The sequence below is a fragment of the Monodelphis domestica genome, chromosome 1, assembly GCF_027887165.1.
Source record: "Monodelphis domestica isolate mMonDom1 chromosome 1, mMonDom1.pri, whole genome shotgun sequence".
NCBI lineage: Eukaryota > Metazoa > Chordata > Mammalia > Didelphimorphia > Didelphidae > Monodelphis > Monodelphis domestica.
The window spans coordinates 661,401,469-661,425,410 of NC_077227.1; the positions used below are offsets into that span (position 1 = coordinate 661,401,469).

The 23,942-nt window shown below is 41.2% G+C and overlaps 1 protein-coding gene across 1 annotated transcript in view; it reads right to left on the reverse strand.

The window, feature by feature from the left end:
* The window catches only part of PRKCE (protein kinase C epsilon), a 693,187-nt gene that overhangs the window by 32,252 nt on the left and 636,993 nt on the right, over positions 1-23,942 (reverse strand). Inside the window, 2 exon segments of the mRNA XM_016423091.2 lie at positions 13,734-13,880; positions 23,042-23,230. Of these exon segments, the coding sequence (XP_016278577.1) occupies positions 13,734-13,880; positions 23,042-23,230 (336 nt within the window).

Below are 23,942 nucleotides of genomic sequence, written 5' to 3' on the forward strand. Positions count from 1 at the left end.
GACTGAGACACTGTGGTACAATAGAATGTGATGGACTTCTCCATTCATGGCAATGCAATGTCCCAGAACAACTTGCAGGGATCTAAAAAACACTATCCACAAGCAGAGGATAAACTGTGGGAGTAAAAACACCAAGGAAAGGCAACAGCTTGACTACAGGGGTGGAGGGGATATGATTGAGGAAAGACTCTAAATGAACATCCCAATGCAAAAACCAATAACATGGAAATGAGTTCGGATCGAGGACACATGTGATACCCAGAGGAATCACGCATTGCCAATGGGAGGAGGGGGAGGAGGTAAATAAAATGATCTTTGTTTCTAATGAATAATGTTTGGAAATGACCAAGTAAAATAATAAAATAAAAGGGGGGGGGAGGAGGTGTGATACTCCTGTTATATTTTACCTTAGGCCATATCTACAGTATCTTTTTTCTCTTCTTAAGGTCACATTCTAGAAGGACAGGAATACATTTGAGAGTGCATAAAGGTAAGTGACCAAGATAATGAAGGGCTCCTATGAGAATCATCTGAAAGAATTAATTGAGTATCTTTAGCTTAAAGAAGAGAAATCTTATGAGAGGAAATGATAACAATCTTTAAGCATTTGGAGAGCTGACTATCCCTTTAAAGAGGGATTATATTTATCCCCCTTAAAAGAGAGGACAGAATTAAGAGCAATAGACAGAAGCTAAAGAGAGGATAATTTAGGATCCACATAGGGAAAAACTGCCCAACAGATTAAAGCTATTCAATTGTCGATTTGGCCATTTTCAGTGGTAATGGATTCCCCATTACAGGAGATCTTTCTGCAAAGGCTGGATCTAGTCTTGTCATGAACTTCTAGAAAGGTTTCTTATTCTAGTTTGGGTTGCACTAGATGACTTCTGAAATCCTTTCCAACCCTAATATTCTGTGATTCTACAATTAGTTCCTATGGGACTTCTTCCCATCATCTCATTCAAGGGAAATAGTAATTCTTCCCTTCCCAGTTTATTCCCATTCTATTTATCTCTCATCTATGCCTATTGAACCTGGATTATGGCTGTAGTAGCACTACATCTCAAGAAACAGTGGAACTAGGGGAGATTAGAGATTAGCGACCAAAATAATCTAGGGGTGGTGGTATGGACATTTTTCCACATAAAGACAATAAAAATATTAGATTTTGATTATATAAAAATGTAAACTTGACATAGAACATGAATGAAGACCACAAAATCATGAAGGGCATGAGAGTCGACATGGGTCTGGTCAGCAAATTCTGGAAGTTGAGGAGGAGGGGTACCCACTTTGAAACTTTAGAAAAATAAATATGACAATTTAAAGACATTTCTACTCCACACACCAAGGAATCTTTATTTTCCTGAGAGATAGCACAGGCTGGAAATGGGATGTCAGCAAGTTTAAATTCATGAGTGGTGATCTGTTAAACAAAATGTCTGAGACTCTGAGATTGATGTTGGGAAGAATGACAATGGCCTTCTCTGAATGGCCCCTCTATGGCTCTATCAGAGACAGAATCTTGGGGGAACAGAGATGACAGAGATTGCTCTGGGGGCAATTCAATATTCTTATTCATGTTATGTTCATATTATGACCCCCCACCTCAAGGGTAGTCAAGTATGTTTGGGCTATGTAAAAACAATTAGAAAGCAAGATATAATGGCATAATTGGAATATGGGCTTAGGGGATGAAGAGGGCTAATTATTTAGGCTTCTCTAATATCCTATAACCCATTAACAGTCAAAACAGATGGGAAGCTCTAATGAATTCTCTTTTAGGGAAATTATTTGGAAAGTTCTGGGGAAAGGAGGCATAAACAGAGTAGACATAATACTGTATGAGTTAACTGGATTTCCATCATTTTTGTTTCTATAGGCTTATGAAGACAGAATCCCTTTATACCATCTCTTTCTTTTAGAGGCTCAGTCCTCCAAACTTGGGAAGGGAGGAGCTCTGTTCCTTTCTTCAATCAAAATATGAACATAGCATAAGGAATTGTAGCTTGTGCTATATTATTCTATCAATCTCCAAATAGACTGTGAAATTATCTGAAAATTGATGCCATGTTTCTCATCTTTCTTAAACATCTCCTACATTCCCTAGCACAAATCTGACTTTCAAGCATTTGATAAATACTTAACAAATTGAACTGAAATACATCTTCTATCATATTATTTCTATGTCTTTGCTCATGCTTCTCCTACCTCATCCAGAATTAACCTGAATTCCTAAGTTCTCTATTCCATTGATTCAAGGTCTACCCATCTTTCTGAACCATCTCAAATCCCATACTTTCATGACCAATAACTAATTAATAGTTTAATCTTAGATCAATCAATGTCCCTCTCTCACCCTCCATTTACTTGTCTGTAAATTGAAGGGACTGGGCTGAGGGACAACAGAATAATCTCCGAGATCTTTATCTGGTCTGCCATTCTGAGACTATGAAACTTGTCCTCACCACTCCAACTTAGACATAAAACTCTTCTTTTCCTGAGTCCCTTCTATTCACCCAATTCCTTAGACATCTGTTCCAACAGCCTCCCACCTGCCCAAAGTCAGAGACTGTGATTTTCCTTTTTCTTGTCTCCTCTGCCACAACTATCATGAGATTAGACAGAGATGGAGGTATGATTGTGTGACTATAAATACATATTTATTTAACAAATAAATGAAAACAAATCTTGGCCAAAGAACCATAGTGGGGTCTGAGTAGGTGTTCTACAAGTACATATCTTGGACTTTTGGGGCTCATGCTTCCTAAAGCTTAGGAATCACTGGACATTCTGAGATTAGCACAGGGTTAGGTCCTATCCCAAGGGATGCTGAGGTAAAGATAAGAGTTAAAAGTAAAAATGATTCACTGATGACTTTTCCTTGACCTTGCAATGCTTTGATGCTACTGTAGTGGGAATTCTCAGGGGAAGAAACAAACGCAGATGGTCCTCTTGTTCAAATGTAAAAGCAGAACCATAAAGGTTGTTTAACTTATAAATATTTGGAAACCTGCAGTTCTGGGAAACATCCTCAATACTTCTGTTCTTTCAGTGCTAGGACAATCAAAGCCTCAGAGAGCTGCCCTCAGCAATAACACCTCAGAGAATAAAAATAAGGATAAAAGATTCAATATGAATATGAAGTATAAAGTAGAGGGGGTTATTGCGATGTGGGACCTGGGCTTGTTATCCCATCCCAAAAGAAAGGTTCTTTTCAAGGTGACAATGTTTGGCACAAGCAGGCTCAACCTATCACTATAATAATATTAGGAATTCTTCAGATATTTACCCTCTTAATCCTCACTTAAACTGGGAGATGCTATACTGGCTCAGACTATGCCAACGGTGTTGGTGTTGGAATGGAACAATGTGACTCAGCATCCCATTTCTTTCTTGTTCCTAGTACCCCATACACATCACTCTTATCTTGCCTATATCGCTGATGCTTATTTTTCCTGGATTCTTTTGCCTCATTTTGCCCTTCTGCAAATGAATATATCTTCACTCTAGTTGGCCATCTGTTCCCTAAGGATTCCCTGGTTCTGCTGTGAGCACTAGCTTTGGGGGCCATCTGGTTGTTGGACCTCCCTCTTTCCTGGCTTACTTTGCCTTATCTTTTAATTTCTGAACCCCATTTCTTAGTATCCTTTTTTCATCTCACTTGCTCCCTTTATCCCAGAGCTGACACTGATCTGTCCCTCAATGGCAAATACCTCCAAGTGATTTTCTCAGTAGAAATGATATAGGAGATGGAACAAAGTTGAAAGGGCAACCAGTAGGGCTTCCACGTCTAGGGATAATGTAAAGCTGCCCCTTTGGCTGTCTTTCTCAACAGTAGCAGGAGATGATGGCTCAGTCTATGGGGTCCCCCTTTCAGTCATTTGCTGAAAATTACTCATACTGTATCAGCTCTTTCCCCCTGTAGTCAGATCTCTGGTTCTTTTGAGCTATGTTGGTTCCCCAAAATTTAATTGATTTTTAACTTTAGGGGACTTTGTTTTCCTTTCTAGAATTTCTGGACAATCATATGAATAGTCATAATACCAACTCTTAGGGGTCAGTGACATAAACCCTTGTAATCAACACCATTCTGGGCAGCCAAGAGAATTAAATCTTAATGAACTCTTGGGATATCACTGAGGCTCCCCCAAACCTCCCCCCCATCTTTTCAAGGATAAAATGGCCAATTAAATGACTTTCTCCTGTTACACTCCATCTCTTCCTCAGCCCTTCTAGCTTCCCTAATAGGGAAGAAGTCGGAATCAATAGTTTCCAGCAATTCTTTTGGCTTTCCAAACCAAATTAACTAACTATAGAAAGTGTTTTGCAAATTTTAGAGCACTGTGTAAATGCTATCATTATTGATGCCATTATTATTTTTTTCTCTATGCATTTTTCTTTTAATGCCTTGTGGGAGGGTGGTACTGTTGGATCCTACCTGTCCGCTCATGGGGGTGGCATGGAGATCTGTCCCTGGGTCTCCTCCACAGGCTACTTAAGTGGATGAGGGTCTGAGTGGGGAGTCTTAAACTCATTTCCCAAGATTTTATCTCAGCATTGACCACTTCATGCAAAAGCATGCACCTGAGTTCTCTGCTCAATGGTTATTGCCATGCAGCGCGGATGGCTGGATGGAAATCAATCATGATGTTGAAGGGACACCTCCAAGTTACCAAGCCTGAAGGTTGACCTACCTGGAAAGTTTTCCCATATTGGAGGCCTTACCTTAAAGAGGGGCATTCACACTGAAGCAAACTTGAAAAAAGAGAACATTCATACAAAGAGAGATTTACTTGGCCTGCATTTTCCTTGGTTCTCTTTTGCTATGACTGAGAAGAGACGTGTTTTTTTTTAAGAGGATGTTTTCTCCCTCCCAGACCAGCTTCCCCTGATCCTTGTGCCACAATATTGGGAAATCACAACTGTCCCAGAAACTTTGAGTCTAAAAATTTTTTGTTATTATTTGACATTTCTGGGATTTTTTCAATAAAGTACAGAGAAGAGAAGCTGGATTGTGGGCAAAACATTCTGCCCTCCAGTTTTGGCCCCTCCTCACTTGGAAAGCAATAGGACTACCCCCTTGGGAAATTCAGAGGCCGAATTTGGTCTTGTTTCTTGGTATTTATGAAAGTTACCAAAAAAAAAAAAAACCCAAACCCAAACTTGTCTGGAACAACAAAAATTATACCTTCCATTAGCATCTAGACATAGGATGGACACACATACGCACACACATGCACACACATATACATAAAGACACATTTTATTTTTGCCAATTTTCTGGACACAGTCATGTAGGTTCTCTTGCTAATAATCATCATATTAGGATCTCTGACATATAACAAACTTCTGTCTCATGCCCTCTGAGAGCCAGTCCTCTGCTTCAATTCCAACTACCCCTGACTATGGATCATAGTGACCCTTGGCATGAAGTCCCTGGTGATGGTACATTGCTTGTGGGAAATTAACTCACTGCATGTATGCCTATACAATGAGGATGTGTGCATGGCTGGAGGCAGGACGTGGGAGATTTAAAACCACCTCGTCTGACCACAGCCTTTTAAAAGGTGCATTGTCCTGCCTTGAAGGATTAATGGAGACGAGAAGAAACCAAAAGAAATAAACACTAATAATCACTGTGGTAGGGACAGGAGTGGAAAGAGGAGAACGGTCGTCATGTTTTTAGCAATCCCTCCTCAAATAACCTTGTAATTACTCATCTGTGTACACATTGCATCCTGAGAGTGGAATGTAAGCTAAGCTTCTTGAGGGTAGAGACTATTTGTATCCCAAGCACCTAGTACTCTGCCTTGCACATAAGTTTCTTGAATTGTTGTAGTAGGAAAAGCAGGAAAAAAATTAAGAAGTTAGAAGTGGAGAGGGACCACTTGGAAAGGGAAGGGAGGGACAGAAGCTCATCAAAGGAAAGCATTGCACTTGAGTCAGAAGATCTGGGCTCCCTAAGTACCATTTCTGTAACTTATTCAAACATTCAGTTGGATCTCTGATCTCATCAATTTGAAAGTTCCTTCCAAGGATGCAGACTGTCGTCATCCATGCCTGCCCATTCTGTGCCAATCTTGACCAAGTCCTTCTTAAAGTCTCCCTCAAGGGACCCCCTATTAACACACTATTGACTACTTCTGTCAAATGAGGGGTTTGGCCTAAATGATCTCTAGTTGACTCATACAGCTCTGAGATTCAAGGATTCAATGGAAAGCCACGTTTTGGTTGTGAATCAGAAAATATTTCTAGGGAAATCTATCTAGAGCAAGGAAGAGTTTCTTGTGGGGGGATCTCAATCTGGGGGTTATCTGCAACTGAATTGAAGAGGGAAAATTAAAATGCTCTGGTCTTTCCCTAACACTCCAGAGAGTCAAGTAGTAGAATTTCCTGCCCAGCCTGGGACACATCCGATGTTTGCTGTGCCTTCTGCCAGGCAGACCCTGCCTAATGGTATTTCCTTCTATCTGAGGAGGAAAGCTAGACTTGTGGAATAGAGGCAACCACAGAGCATTGCTATGTCCCATTCAACTAACTCTTCTTACTTTCTAGTCCAATTAATGCCAAAATTTGTGAGCCCTGTCCCTCCAATCAATAAAATCAGAGCCTAGGAAATGTCTAACTTGAATGACCAGAATGGCTGATGGGTCACTAAATCAATCCTGCCTAGACAGAGGTGTGGAGGAATTCCATGGGGCAGACCAAGAAAATTCCCTTGGGGTGATGGAGTGTAAGGAGGAAGGTAAATGAATGACAATGGATGAATGAAAAGCATTTATTAAATGCTTACTATTTGTCAGAAACTGTGTTGAGGATACAAATGCATAAAGCAAGACAGTTCCTTAAAGTTAGCTCAATGAAATTTATGTAGCAGAAAGAGCATTGAATGTAGATTTTGAAGTCCTGGCTTTAAATTCTAGATCTGTTTTTTACTAGTATGTGTTTGTGTAGAAACAATTTCTGAGAATTCCTTCTACTTTTGAAATTCTGCAATTCTTCATCCTTAAGTCACTTAACCTCTCAGTTTTCTCATCTGTAAAATGTATGGGTTATGCCAGATGGTATCTAAGGTCCAATCCAGCTCTGAGCGTTATGGTACTATGAATTGTGAGATTTGGCAGGCATTCTGTGTAATGTCACTGAGGGTGGGATCAGAGAGGAGGTGGAGGTTCATCCAGAAGGATCTAAAGATCATGAGATTATCCAAAGGTTCCTAATCACATCGTGGGACCCTCAAAGGTTTCGGGAACCATAGTCAGCTTGGGGAAAACTTGAAGTTGGGGCTTTCCTCCATCATTATGGTCTTCTACTTAGCAAAGCCTGCTCTACCTGGAGTATAGCTCTGAATGCCTCTCCTTTCCCCTAATCCCAGCCTCTACTGAAACCTATATTTATGGGGGGGGGGGGAGTCCAACAGCAAAAAACAAAACTCTAATAAGTGAATTCAACTGGAGAGGATAATGGCTGATACGAAGCTGGCCCACTATCTCTCCCAGAAGTCTTTACATTTTAAAGGGGATAATGCTTTCATGCAAGGAAAGTGACATCTAAGGATGTGAAGATGAAAGAATATAGACATCATGGCAGGCTGGTTTGGCGAAGACATTTGGAACCCCTGGAATCTCCCTTGTACTTCTCAAATCCCACAATGTAGGCAACTAGTTAAGTAATTTACAAGCTACCTGCAGGACACTGCTGGTTTCCCTTCTGGGATCAGACTATGGGCCCAGGGCAGTCAGCTATCAGGAGAATGGCCACCCTTATTTTGCTTTGTTGTTTTTCAGTCATTTCAGTCATGTCCAACTCTTTGTGACCCCATTTGGGGTTTTCTTGACAGAGATACTGGAGTGGTTTGCCATTTACTTCTCCAGCTCATTTTACAGATGAGGAAACTGAGGCATATCAGGTTAAGCCCAGGATCATATAGCTGGTAAATGTCTGAAGCCAGGTTTGAACTCATGGACACGAGTCTTCTTGATTCCAAGCCCAGTGCTTTATCAATTACCACCTACCTGCCCTGTTTTGGTTAGAGCTTCCCCAAAGGCTGTTTCTTTTGTTTCTTTAAATTTAATTGATAAAAACTTGGGGACCAATTTTTTTAAAAAGTACTAAACAAATCCACATGGTTTTATAACTTCATTTGGAGAAGTGGAGAGGTTGGGGAGGATGGGAGAACATGCACAGAAGAAACTTTCTATATTTACCAATGAAAACTATCCTTCATACAATTGCTACATAGATGCTTCTATGTTGTCTTGACCCAAGAGATGTAGCATCCATTTGGTCCTTCTCAACCATGCACAATTGAGGCCAACAGAAAGAAGGCTTTGTGTGCCTTCAAGTTTTCTAGGGACTAACCCTAAGATGGAGATGGGCAAACAAGCAAGGGGTAAGTAGGGCTCTTTTTGTTTTCTTTTCTAAAATTCTTTCTGAAACGAGAAGTGGCTAGAGCAAAGTTTCCCATGTAGAAAAAGCCTGGAGATTTTGAATATGCTTGAACACGTTATTAAGTCCTTGAGACTAGATCCTTTTAAAAACCAAGGATTGAAAACACTTAGGCTATGATTACATGATTAGGCTAGAAATATGTCCTAGAAGTTTGTATATTTCACTTCACTTAGTATTATGCTTAATCTTTCAAGTCGAATCAACAGCATTTATTAAGTAGGAAAGAACCATTATGCTGAATGCTGGGGGTACAAAGGCAAGCAAAAACAATTTGTGCCCACTCTTTTTTAAAGACCCTTACTTTTTGTCTTAGTAACAACTCTAAGATAGAAGGGTAAGGGCTAGGCAAACTGGGCTAAGTGGCTTGCCCAGGATCATACAGCTAGAAGTATCTGAGGTCAAATTTGAACCCAGATCCTCCCAATTCCAGATCTGGTGCTTCATCCACTGAGCCACCTAGCTTCCCTCCTTGACCATTTTTAAACATATTTATGCCTCGTGTCCTTTTCTTTTCTTGGAAAATTCCATTCTATGTGCTCCAACATGGTCCTCCAATCAGCATTACTGAAATCAAACAAAACCAACAAGGCAGAATCTGGCTCAAAGCTCATAGATCTTCGTGAGGATGTGGAGAGAGAGACCAGGAGAAGATTCAAGGAAGAGATTCTCTGCCATTTCTTCTCCACACCATATTCTACACAACTGCCAGAAGGATATTCAAAAAGCACAGGTCTGATCATGCCATCCTACTGCTGAGGAAATTCTGGGGACTCCCTATTACCTCCAAGATAAAATATAAACTCTTTCCTTGAAAGCCTTTCAGAAGCTGGACCCATCTATATTTCCAGATTGATGCAATATTATACTTTGTCCCCTCCCTCATGCATTTCACATGCCAACAAAATTGTCGTCCTTTCTCTGCAGGACATTCCATCTCTCATCTTTATGTCTCTACATAGACTGTTCTCAATGCCTGAAACACTCTCTTTTCTCATTTTCATTTCTTGGGTTTGCCTTCAAGACCAAGCTCAAGCACCAAATCCTATGAAAGGCCTTTCCTGATCCTCTTGGGTTTAGAGTTTCCTGTCACCATCCCATGATTACTTTGTATTTAGTTATTTGTATTATTCCTCTTAATAAAATGGAAGCCACTGAGGACAAAGACTCTTTTCATTTTTGACTCTGTATCAAGAGATGAAGGAAGGAGAGAATGGTTGTATGAATGGAGGAATGAATGAAGGAATGGACAGATGGATGAATGAATGAAAAAACATTTAGTGAGTGAATGCTATTTGCTAGACACTGGACTAAGCACTGGGGATACAAATATAAAAGAGTGAGCAAGTTCTTACATTCAAAAGGCTTAAGTTCTGATTGGGGGAGATAGCACAAAAGGAAATTAATGGCCAACAAAGGGAGTTTTGGGCCAAGGAGTCATAAGGATTATTGATCTTAGGGAAGTCAACTGACATGCCCTTTTCAGAAGCAATGGAAGCAAGGTCTTTCCAGCACCTGGCACATGGTAAATGCTTAATAAATATTTGTTGAATTAAATTGTGTCGAGATTTAAAGTCTGAACAAGGTAGCTCTTAAAGTTAATTGGAGTTCCTCATCAAGGTTTTATTTGCCATCTTCCAAGCTGGAACTCTTCTCTCTCCTGGATGCCAACTGGAGTCACTGCCAGGGAAGGGATTGGTGACTCTGCCACCTGTCATCTCTTTGCTCGGGGCAATGTTGGCTCAATATGGCAAAGGAACCACTTCCAAGGCTTCAGACATGGTACCAAATGCCAGGCTGGGATTTCTCTGGCTACATCTCTTCCACTATAGGCTGAGGAGGTGGGGATAGCATTTCTTTGGAAATGGCTGCCCTCCTGATGGCTCATCATCAGTCTCTCCATTCATCCCTCATAACTCACTGCTCTTGGGGGCTCTGTTTAGACACTAAGCTACAAGCACAATTTTAAGTTCTGAAAGATTACAATTACAAGCCTGAACAAAGGCTTCCTGAGAGATCCCACACAAGACTAGTCCGATAGAAAATTGGGAAGTACCAAATTTGGTCTTGCGTGCCCCCTTCTCTCAACTCCTTCCAATACCTTGATCACATCTCTCATGAAAAGCATAACTGAGGAATCTCTATTCACATTAAGGGGAAAATAACTGGTAATGATTTAAAGGATGACTCCTCTGAAGAGAGACTTGTGTTTTCCCTGGGGTCAAAGCCTGTTTTGAGGGGTGAGGGAGGGGAGGTTGGGCTTTCCTAGGATTCTTGAAACCACTCACACAGCACATCTGCTTGCCTCTGACTCTGATCTGAAATATTGGGAAAGACCTTTGGTGATAAATATCTCTGGCTAAGGCCCTGATGTTTCTAGTGGACCCATGAGATATCTTTCTCCAGCCAGCACTTTAGGAACTTCCACGTTTCCCTCTTGCCAAACTAAAGTTTTTCTGTTTTCTTCTTCTTTTGGGGGGTGTCACTTGCCACTCAGAAAACTGCCTCTTCTTCTGACTTTCTCCACATGGCACCCATTTCCACTTGTCCTGTTTCTCCCCAGCCAGACTCTGCTGCCAGGGCCTTCAAACCTTTAACAGCCTTTGATGCTCTTCCTGGGGCTCTGTCTAAACAATTCACGGCCTTGCTGAATTAGCCAACAGCTGTTCCCCATGGCCCCAACCCTAGTTGGGCCAGGATTGAAGCCCAATTCATAACCTATTTTAAAATCTTTTTTTTTCCTTCATACTTTTCTGAACTAGCATCCTATTTCAATGCCCCAGTGGGCTCATCATCTCCTAATTTACTGGGGGATCTTACTCAATGCTCCTTCTGCTTACACTTGCTGGGTGTTCTACTTGACTCTCTTGCACAGAGTATCACTTTCCTTTGACTCTGTTAGCTCTTATTTTATCTAAATTAAAAATCTCCTTCCCTTGGTTTAGGCCTCCTTTAGCATTTCTCCTTTCTTTTGGCCCATCCTTGGCAAGTTTTCTTGGGAATGTCTTCCTCAAGGGTTGCTCCAAAATTATTGGACTCTACAGACTCAGATTATAGAATCTGATTTGAACTTTCCCAATGGGAAACCCATGAAGGGCAGGCAAAGGATATGAAGAGATTTTCACGTAAACCCTCCCAGATTCAGTCACCCTACCTCAAATAAGATGGTTTAGGGTAGGAGGTGGAACCTCATGGAGATAATGTCAAAGGGCACCCCCAAAACAGGGTTGTCCAGGTTTCAATGTTATTTTCATTAAATCAGACCTCATATAGGGAATTCTCTCTCTCTCTCTCTCTCTCTCTCTCTCTCTCTCTCTCTCTCTCTCTCTCTCTCTCTCTCTCTCTCTGTCTCTCTCTCTCTCTGTCTCTCTCTGTCTCTGTCTCTCTGTCTCTGTCTCTGTCTCTGTCTCTCTCTCTCTCTGTGTCTCTCTCTCTCTGTCTCTGTCTCTCTGTCTCTCTGTCTCTCTCCACTCTCCTTCCCTCTTTCCTCTCTCTCTCCCTCCCTCCTTCCCCCTCTCTCTTTCTCTCTCTTTCTCTCTCTCTCTCTCCACTCTCCTTCCCTCTTTCCTCTCTCTCTCCCTCCCTCTTTCCCCCCTTCTCTGTCTGTCTGTCTATCTGTCTGTCTGTCTGTCTGTCTGTCTCTCTCTCTGTCTGTCTCTCCACTCTCCTTTCCTCTTTCCCCTCTCTCTCCCTCCCTCCTTCCCCCTCTCTCTTTCTCTCTCTCTCTTTCTCTCTCTCTCTCTCTCTCTCCCCCTCAGTGAATCAGTCCTATGTACTGGTTCCAAGGCAGAAGAGCAGTAAGGGCAAGGCAATGGGGGTCAAGTGACTTGCCCAAGGTCATGCAGCTAAGAAGTATCTGAGGCTAGATTCAAAAAGAGGACCTCCCATCTCTAGGCCTGGCTCCAATCCACTGAGCCATCTAACTGCCCTTGATATAAGGAATTCTAAATGAGTAAATTCTTTCTACTAATGCAGATCAATATTTTCTCTGCCACACAGAGTTAGAGAATCATCTGGGATATTGAGAGATTATGACTTGCCAAAGGTTATGTAGTCAGTAATTATTGGAGGTGGATCCGTACTCATTCTTTCTGACTTAAGGTCCAGCACTCCAGCCACTACATTTTGTGTTCTCTCATCCCTTATCTGTGGTGGTTGAGGAATTGGTTGTTCTGGGTACCCCAATCTTCTGGTTAGATAAGCAATATAGAGTACCCCCAAAAAGTATTTTGTATATTGTAAAGCACTACGCAAATGTGACATTACTGTAGTTTGGCAAGATCCAGAATACCAGTGTAATATTTCATGCTAAAATTACTCTGAATATAATCCCAAATTTTCCAGGGTGTTATCATTACTCAGGGGCATTGATTTGGATATCCGTTATTCCATTATCATAGAACAGCAAAAGCATATGTTAATAGAGGATTCCTGCTCATAGAAAGTTGGCAGGAAGAGTGCTAGGACATGTGGCCATGATGCCACATTCTGAACAGGGTCTGGGGTACCAAAGTCTCAGTGTACCAGGTAAGAGACAGCTCCTTCATGACAAATTCTTGTATTCCCTCCTGCCAGTCAGCCAGAGGCTCTTAATTTACTTTCTCCCTTCACTTCCTAGGCTGAAATGAAGGCAACATTTGGCTTAAAAATCACCAAAATCATGATCTCTTTTCCCCTCCTTTAATTTTGAAGGAATCCAAAATCCAAAGGAAGAGACTTGGGGTTCAATCCAATAGCTATGGAAATACTAACTTGGAAGAGCCTCTCTTCCCAATCCTGCTGCTCCCTCCATCTACCTGGCACTGCTAATTCTTGTTTTCCAGACATACCGTCCTTTAGGTTTTCTTTCTCTTCCTTTATGGGTCTCCAAACTTTAACAATTCAACAATCTCTTCTGGTTCATGGACCCTGCTAAGGAGGGGATTTTAGAATTCCTGGAGAAAATGCATGAGTGTAAGAGAGAATTGGATGGGGAAGAAAGGAATCCCTGAAACAGGGACTGGAGCTTCCAGCCTTCTGTGGGAAGTCATGTCTTCCCTACATGTACCTTCTCTGACCTTCACTGGTCCCAGGTGTTCAGGGAGGGGCTGCCCCTGTTTTTAAGGTTCTGCTGCAGTGAGGGAATGCAGTTTTCCCTTGCTGAGGTCCTTCTGACACAGCTGCCCTGCCCTGTCCTGTCCCTCCATCCTCTGAATGTTCTGCAGGATGTGAGGGTTTTTAGCGGACGCTCTACCTGCCGATAGAGGTGTTTAGGTTTGAGCATCATCCAAGGCGGTACTTACAATTCGAGGCTTGAATGGAGGCTTGATTTTCTTTTGCTCCAGCAGCACCCAATCGATCTCCTTGAAAAAGGGATGCTGTCGGATGGCTTCCTCCCCACTCTGCGCCGCCACACAACCCAATCGCTTATTGGGGTTTTTCGTCATGAACTGGAAGAGGATGAGATGGTATTAGAGAAAAAGATTCACTGGGGCCAGATTCTGTAGGGAATACGGATATGGGCAGTATTGGCTTCAGCTGCCCCTTGCCTCTCTTCTCTTTTCTGCTCTCTTGCCTTTAAACTCATTCATCCACTCTGAATAAAGTGATGTAGTAGAGTGGAGAGAATGTTACATTTCTGGGTTCAAATTCCACCCTGGACACTTACTGACTCTGTAACTATGGGCAAGTCACTTGACATTCAGCCTCCATTTCTTGACCTGTGAAATGGGAATATTAGTACATTTACCTTCCAAGATCAAGCAAAAGTTTGCAGACTTTGGGCTGTCACATGTCAACTATCCAAATACTGGCATAAGATTTCACAAATTTTTGCTCAGATGACTCCCTGTGACATGAAGACTTAAAAAACAATTCTTACCTTCCATCTTAGAATCAATACTGTATACTCATTCTAAGACAGAGGAGCAGTAAGAGCTAGGCAATGGGGGTTAAGTGCTTTGCCCAGGGTCACCCAGCTAGGAAGTGTCTGAGGCCAAATTTGAACCCAGGACATCCCATCTCTAGGTCTGAATCTCAATCTACTGAACCACCCCATTGTACCCTGACATGAAGATTTGAAAGGCAAGTCAGTACAGTGAAAGGTTGGGTGGCTTCTGCCTATAATACTTTAAATCACAAACTTCATTGTTGTTTAGTCATTTTTAGTCATGTCTGACTCTTCATGATCCCATTTGGAATTTTCTTGGCAAAAATACTGGCTTGGTTTTCCCATTTCCTTCTCTATCTCATGTTAAAGATGAGGAATTGAGGCAAACAGGGTTAAGTGACTTGTCCAGACACACACAGACACACAGGGACACACACTGAATCTAAATTTGAACTCGTGTCTTCCTGATGTCAGGCCCAACATTCTATCCACTCTGCCACCCAGCTGCCCAATCAGAAGTTAACCAATGAATATTAATCACTATAGGAAGGAGACGAAAGGAACCCAGAAAGCAACTTAATCAGGAAACATCTGCCTTACTTGCCAAACACAAAGAGATGGCTGCCAAAAGCAATATGAGGTTAGGATAAAAACTCATTTGTAAAAGCTTATGTTGCAGGATGATGGCTGGATAGGAGCCACACTGCCTTCCAGAGCAGAAAGGAAGAGGGGAAGGTAAAGCCAGTTTATAGAAATTGTGACAAGAAACCCAACTAAGCAAAGTCACCTCAAGAGCATCCCAGTTTGAAAATGGCAGGTATGTATGGGGCAGCTAGGGAGCACAGTGGATAGGGCACCATGGCTGGAGTTAAGAGGACCTGGGTTCAAATCTGGCCACAGACACTTCCTAGCTCTATGACCCTGGGCAAGGCACTTAAGCCCTGTTGTCTGGTCCTTACTACTTACTCTTCTGCCTTAGAAATTGACTTAGTATCAATTCCAAGACAGAAAATGTGGGTGTTGTTATTGTTGTTGTTTAATGTACGGAGAACTATGGAAAGTTGCAGGAAAGTAGGAAGTTTGAAAAAGAAAAACAATTTTTATAAATCATTTCCACATAAGAACAATGGAATTATTGCACTTGGACCCTAATATCAAGGTAGGCTCCAAAGAACTAATCGAGGAAATATGAAAGAGGAGGAACAAATACAGATGGGGAAGACTGACCAAATATAGAGGCTGTTCCAAATGCTAGATTGTGGTTTTATGCTTTTCAAGGAGTAAAGAAAACTCAAATGGATTGGGTTTGGCTATCCATACAGAAAAGAATATTTATTGGCCAGATTTCAATACTCCTTTGGTTTGACACCCTATAGAGTTTGTCCAGCAGTCTGTATATTTGGGATAGAGAGTACAAACGGACTGAGCCCAAACATGAGTCCAAAGCTGAACAAGCAAAGGAGACTGGGCTAGATTGTTGTGGGGAAACTGGAATGCTCATTTACTGCTCCTAAGCTTTCCACAAAAACGAAAACTGGTCTTCTGAACATTAGCATCCTACAGGTATTTTCAGTCTCCATGCCCCGGTTTAGGGTTTTCTTGACAAAGATACTGGAGTGGTTTGCCATTTTGTTCTCCAGCTCATTTTACAGATGAGAAACGGAGGCAGACAAAGTTAAGTGACTTGCCCAAAGTCACACAATTAGCAACTTATGAAGATGTGGTAGTAAGTCATGGAATATAACTGCCTCCAAAGAATTTTTTAAAAAGTATTACGTAGAGGGAAATTACGAGGCATATATTGGGTGTGAACAGGCTCAATATATAATCAGAAGATGCAGGGGACAGAGCACTCACTGGGTCTGGAGTCAAGAAGACCTGAGTTCAAATCCAACCTCAGACCCTTACTAAGCTACCTAACCTTGGGTAAGTCATTTAAACTCTCTTGGCCTCAGTTCCCTCTAGAGTAAAATGGAGATACTGATAGCACTCATGTCACAGGATTGTGGTAAGAATCTAATGAGATGATATTTGTAAAGTACTTAGTACAGTGTCTGGAGAAGTAGACTATGTAGTTGCTGTTACTGTTATCATTTTTGTTATTATTTATTATTGTTATCATCATCATGTTTATAGCAGTGGGGAACTCTGAAGAACATGAGTAAAAATGATTTCCATCATCAAGGATGAGAAGGGAATACCACCTCATCACATGGAAAGAACATGAGTTGATCATTGGAATGAGAGTGGGCTTCTGATGCCCTGGTGATGTCTGAAGATAGTCTATTGCATGCTGATTACTTCCTTTGGAGTAAAGTCCAGGAAATGTATGGACAAGGGCTGTACAGAACCACCAGGCACAGAGGAGTTGCAATTTTGCATTATTGGAGGCAACTCCCAATCCATGAGATAATGGAACTATTTAGGTATAGTTAGAGTTAGGTATAGGTAGAGTTAGGAGTCTGGCAGCATGCTGCAGGGGAGGAAACACTGAATTTGCAGTTGTAGGACCAGGGTGCAGGTCCTCTGTTACTAGCTGTATAGTCTTAGATGAGTCACCTTTCTGGGATTCCACTTTCTTTGAGGATGGAGCAGGGGAGATTGGCTAGGCAATCACTGAAGTCTCTTTCAGACTAGAACTCAGGCCCTTGAGACCAAAGGTCATCTCGTTGGTCCTCCATAGCATTTAGCAGAGGGCTGGGCACACATGCAGTAGCCAACTTAAACATTTTTCAAAGGCTTTTTCTATGTGCAAAACCCTCTTCTGAGTGCTAAGAGGACACAGAAAAGAACACACTCCCTCTTCTCGTGACTCCAGGAATTTTCCCTGGCTTTTTCTCCCATGCCTGAAATGTTCTCTCCTTATCTTCCACTCAGGTCTCAGCTAGAATATTACCTGCTACCAGAAGGCTTCCCAGCTTCTCTTTAATGCTAAATCCTTCCTCTTGAGATTATCACCAGTTTATCTTTTATATATCTTATTTGTAACTTGTTATTCCCTCATATTGTCACTCTCATTAGACTGGTTTCCTGGAAAGCAGAGACCATTTTTTGATCTTTCTTGCATCCTCAGTGTTTAGCACAGTGACTGGCACATAGTAGATACTTACTACATGCTTATTAACCTGACTAAATGATTAATCTCTTGCAAATATTTATCCAGGGAATGGGGAGATGACTCCATATCTACTCTGCTCTTCCTCCTTGATTTAGAAGGGTAGGGAGGAGAGGTCAAAGAGTAAAAGATGCAGCGGGCTATAGACTCTTGATTTCATCCCCAAGAGCCAGTATCCTGATGTTAGCTTTACCCTCTCTGGATTATCATCTAAATCACCTTCATTCAAAAAGTGAGAAGGTAAAAGGAATGGATCTCCACAGGGGTTGAATACTTAATAAGTACAAATACCATAATGGTACACTGGGAAACTGTCCCTGATGACCTTCAGCCTCCTCCTGACCATCTCACAGTCTTCATTAAGCTCTTAGTGGCATGTCTGGATTATTCATCCCAAGTTTATTCTTGACAATTCTCTTGCTGCTCTCTAATTGTTTCATGTGTTTGAATGAGTCTATAGACTCTTCAGATCCTATTTTTCTCCCTCTCTTGTCTTCCCTCCAGACCTAGCACAGGAGAGGTTTAGTAGATACTTCTTGAGACAAAGGTCCTCCATTGTGCCAAGAGGTAAGAGACACAAATGCTAGGCTTGGTTTTACAACTATCTCTGTGGCCTCATATTTTCTACTCGAGTCCCTCACAATACCAGATATGGGGAAACATAGCTAGCATTCAAAGATTTGCTAAGATTAATGGATATATATATGGTGGGATGGACGAGAGAATGGTTAGATGAATAGTTGAGTAAATGAATAAATGGATTAACATTACTTTAATCTTCTCTTAGACAGGTTAATGGTAAAATGGAGATAGACTGCTGGTCCTGGAATCAGGAAGACTTAAATTCAAATCCTACCTCAGACATTTATAACTTTTATGACCTTGGACAAGTCACTTAATTTGTCTTGGTCTCAACTTCCCCATTTATAAAATGGGGGGACTGAACTTATAGGGCTCTTGTGAGGATCAAATGAGATAATGTGTAAAGTATTTTACAAATATTCAAGTATTCTATAAATAATGGCTATTATTGTTATTCTCCAGTCCTAGGTTGATCTTCATCCTAGGCCACTTACTGACCTCCTAACCCCAGCCATGAATTGCCCTGTAATCTTGAAAACTGCCACTTGTGCATATACCAGGTGCTTAATGAATGTTTGTTAATTCAACAGAATTGAACTCTGCCATATACTGACCTCCAACATCAGCCAAAGACTGTGCCCACTAATACTGGTCTTAGATTGACCCTTGGCTTTGGCCAGAAATTGATTCTGAGATCTGAGTACAGATCGTCCCTTAATCCTGAAAGCAGACTAATACTTGTGAATAGTGTTTAATAAATGTTTACTAAACCAAATTTAACTGAACCTTGGTCACTGACTGACTTCCAACGCTGGCCAAAGACTAAACCCCTAATGTTGGTCACAGATTGATCCCTTGCCCCTGACCATAATTTGACCTCGAATTCTGAGTACAGATTGTCCCTTATCCCTTGGATACAGACCAACCCATGTGCATAGTATGTGTTTAATAAATGTTTATTAAACTCAATTGAACCCTGCTCACACACTGACCTCTAGCACTAGCCAGAGACCTAATGATGGCGCAGGACGACCCATTAACAAAAAAAGAACTATGCTGACTGAGTCTGAGCCCTCTGAGAGCAAATTTGATTGGACAGATTTCACCATTTAAGTGCCTACTATGTGCAAAGCAGGCTCTGGAGAGATAGGTGTTGACCAGGAAGGACCTTGGCCCTGATGGGCCTTACAGTCTAATGGAAGATGTGACATATATAGATAATGACATTGAAAAATAATACACAATATATTTTAGAGGGGCTGACAAAGTGGGAAATCTGGAGTTGAGAAGGTGGCATTAGAGTTGAATTTGAAAGCATGATTAGGAATTCAACAGGCAGAGGGAAAGGTAAGGAGAGGATGCCTCAGGAGAAGGTGTCAACGTTCTGAGAGCAGACATCATTCTACCTCATCAAGAACATAAGGAGGCAGTAGCATAAGATGATACTTGAGTAGATACATGGGTAGAGGGGTGACAGGTTGGAAAGCATCCAAAATGCCAGGCAAAGTGTTTGAACCTTAATCAGTAGGGGAAAAGACACTACTGAGGTTTCTTTGAAGAATGACAAGGCCATATCTATGCAGAAAGAAGACTTGTTGTTCAATTGTTTTATAGTGTCCAGTTCTTTGTGATACAATTTGGGTTTTATCTGCAAAGATACTGGAGTGGTTGGATATTTCCATCTCTAGATCATTTGACAGATGAGGAAGCTAAGGTAATCGGGGTTGAGTGACTCCCAAGCGTCACACATTTAGTAAGTAAGTCTTGTCTGAGACCAGACTCAAACTCAGGAAAATGGTTTTTTTCCTGACTCTAGGCCCTAAGTTCTATCCATTGTGCCATCTAGCTGCCCATCTTTTCTCAATATACTCTGAGAAAACTGCAGTTATAAAATTCATTATTCCAAAGGATCCATCATGCCTGCATCCATTCTCCCAACTACTTTTTTCCCCTACAAAATAGAATTCCTTCCTTCCTTCCTTCCTTCCTTCCTTCCTTCCTTCCTTCCTTCCTTCCTTCCTTCCTTCCTTCCTTCCTTCCTTCCTTCCTTCCTTCCTTCCTTCCTTCCTTCCTTCCTTCCTTCCTTCCTTCCTTCCTTCCTTCCTTCCTTCCTCCCTTCCTTCCCTGCTGCCCTCAAGAATGATTTGATTTCTAAATGAGAAAGGAACTATTTGTTACAAAAATATTTATAGCTGCTCTTTTTGTGGTGTCAAAGAATTGGAAACTAAAGGGATGTCCCTTAATTAGGGAATGGCTGAGCAAATTGTGGTATATTTTGGTGATGGAATACTATTGTACTATAAGGAATGATGAACAGGATGATTTCAGAAGGAGCTGAAAAGACCCATGTGAACTGATGCAGAGTGAAATAAGCAGAACCAGGAGAACAGTGTACACAATAACTGCAATATTGTGGAATAATCAATGTGATAAACTTTGCTATGAACATCAATACAAGACAATTCTGAGGGACTTATGAAAGCTATCCAACCTCCAGAGCAAGAACTGTTGGAGTAGGAATGCAGATGAAAAGCATATAATTTGTCGCTTGTTTATTTGGGCATGTGGTTTTGGCTTTATAAGATTATATATTCACTATAAAAAATGAATTATATGGAAATATATTTTACATCATAATATATGGATATAATCCAGATTGAATTGCTTGTCAGCTCTGGGAGGAGGGAGGGAAGAAAGGAGGGAAACAACATGGATCATATAACTTCAGAAAACTTATGTGAAGATTTTTAATTAAAATTTTAAAAATTAATTTCATTTTTAAAAAGAATGATATGATTTCTAAGGCTCCTCCTAAATTGAATCCTGTAACCAATCCCAAGATTTCTAAATATAGAGGGAAAAGAGAGTAAGACCCAGTAAACCTACCCCCAATAGACAATTTTCCATCTGCCAAAGGGCTCTCATTTTATGGAATTTGTAAGAAGATACAATGAGAAAAATGATAAGACAGTATTTGCAAAGCATGAAGCATTTTGAAATGTGGGAGGAATCAGTGTGGTAGAGATGGACACAATTGTCCAGCCAAAATGTTAATATTGTGAGCCAATCTCTCTCCCCCCATCCTTTATTTCTCTCCCTCCCCTCCTCATATCAGGTCAAGCACTAATATTATGATTCCTATTCATGTGATGCATTAAGCTCTATTTTTTTCTTGCAAAGCCCCAGCAACATAGGTAGCACAAATATTTAAACACCAGGCTGGGGAATGGAGAAAGTCCAGGTAACTGGCATATTAAACAGGAGGACAGAATTGAAACAGATTCTCCATCTGATGGCCCCCTTTCCTTCCAGCCAGCACCCAGGATGTGATGTGTTAGGGATCAAAGATAACAAAGCAGCTTGATTTGGTTGTATTTTGCATTCTCTCACCCTCACCCCCCTGGATTCTGATGCTGGTGGAGACATTTAGAGAGAGTACAACCACAGAGAACACAAACATTCCATTTTTTTTTCCCACAAGAAGAATAATTTATCCCAGGCTCTGTCTTTCTGACAGCATTCTATGAACTATGCCTGAACTCCCAGTAAGGTACCTATCCTTAGGCCCACCAATTCAGCTATGAAAGGGAACAAAAAAGACATGGGAGGATAGAGAGGGGGGTAAGAAGAGATGAGAGAAAGAGAATCAAGGAAGGAGAGGAAAAGAAGGAAGAAAGAGGAGATGGAGAGATGAGGAGAGATAGAAAGAATGATGAATGAGAGAATGAAAAAGAAATGGACACTATGCTCACCACTTGAATCCTTTGATCCAGTCATAGCATTGCTGGGTTTGTACTCCAAAGAGATAATAGGGGAAAAGACTTGTACAAGAATATTCATAGCTGCGCTCTTTGTGGTGGCCAAAAATTGAAAAATGAGGGGATGCCCTTCAATTGGGGAATGGCTGAACAAACTGTGGTATAGGTTGGTGATGGAATACTATTGTGCTAAAAGGAATAATAAAGTGGAGGAATTCCATGGAGACTGGAACAACCTCCAGGAAGTGTCAGAGTAAAAGGAGCAGAACCAGGAAAACATTGTACACAGAGACGGATACACTGTGGTACAATCAAATGTAATGGACTTCTCTACTAGCAGCTATGCAATGATCCAGGACAATTCTGAGGGACTTATGTGGAAGAACACTATTCACATTCAGAGGAAAAACTGTGGGAGTAGAAACAAAGAAGAAAAACAACTGCTTGATCACATGGGTTGATGGGGATATGATTGGGGATGGAGACTCTAAATCAGTGGTTCTCAACCTTTCTAATGCCGTGACCCCGCAATACAGTTCCTCATGTTGCAGTGACCCAAAACCAAAAAATTATTTTGGTGGCTACTTCAAAACTGTAATTTTGCTACAGTTATGATTCAGAATGAAAATACCTGATATGCATTATGTATTCTCATTGCTACAAATGGAGAGGTTGAGAACCGCTGCTCTAAATGATCACCCTAATGCAAATATCATAATATGGAAATAGTTCTTGATCAAGGACACATGTAAAACCCAGTGGAATTGTGCATTGGCTATGGGAGGGAGGTGGGGGGCAAGGTGGAAAGAACAAGAATCCTGTAACCATGGAAAAATATTCTGAATTAATTAATTAAATAAAAATTTCCAAAACTTAAAAAACAAAACAATATTCTAAAGACCAACAATACTGAGAGACTTCTGAGCTCTGCTCAGTGTGATTATTGACTATGATTCTGGAGAGCCAATGATGGACCATGCTACCCACCTCCCAAAAGAGAAGAGGTGAACTTAGAATACAGACAGCAACATACATTTTTGGACACGGACAATGTGGGGATTTATGACTAGATATATGTCTCATAAGGCTTTTCTCTTTCTTTTTTTCCCCCTTTTCTGTGGGAGAGGGAAAAGTAAGAAGAGAAAGAGATACAAATGTTTATTAATTGAAAAAAATACAACTAAATTGGAAAAGAAATAGGTAGTGAGGCAGAGATAGGGGAAAGGCTAAGGGGATAATGAAAGGGGGTAAAGGAGAGACACTTACTGCTTTGAGAATACTGACAGCTTCTTTACTGAGCCATACTGGGTAGAGCACATCGTCATGGAGGATGGACTCAAAGAGGTCATCTTCATTGTCGGCTTCAAAGGGGGGTTGCCCAGCCATCATCTCATACATCAGCACTCCTAAGGCCCACCAGTCCACTGAGGGGCCATATTCCAACTCCTGAAGGATCTGTTGAGGCAAGGAAAAAGCCAGTTAGTGGCAGGGTCAGGACCCTGGGAAGAACCAAAAAAAAAAAAAGCCTGGGTATACAATAGGGGGGAAGGATGAGAAAAGAAGAACCAAGGCCAGCTGTGAATTCTGATCTTTTTCTGCCTGGAGTTTTTCCTTGCAGGAACCATTCTTAATTAAAAGAAGTACATGCCAGAACTGTGGGCCAGACTAACACAGAAGCCATCCTTGAGCTAGCTCCACCACAAAGAAAATGAAACATGAATTCCCTACATGATCCATGATCCATCCTTATCTAGCTGAAAAAAGGTGGCATTTCTCAAAGAAGTGACATGAATTGTAAGGATATCTCTAGGCACCCTCCAATCTAAAATTATCATGAATTGGGAACATGAAACAAACATAGACCTGGAAGAGGTCCTAGAGATAATCTACTGCCATTCCTTTATTTAACAGAAGGGGAAACTGAGGTGAGGTAGCAGAGAGGAAAGAATTCTAGATTGGAGTCAAAGGGACTAGGCTTGAATCCAGCTAATTGTACCCTTTGTGACCTTGGACAAGCAACAATATTTGTGATTCAATTTCCTCATCTGTAAATGAGAGAACTGGATTAGATGACCTCTGACATATCTTCCAGTTCTTCCAGTTTCAAACTCTAAACACTTCGAAGGGAAGTACCCAAGGTTACAAAGCTTATGAAAGAACAACATTC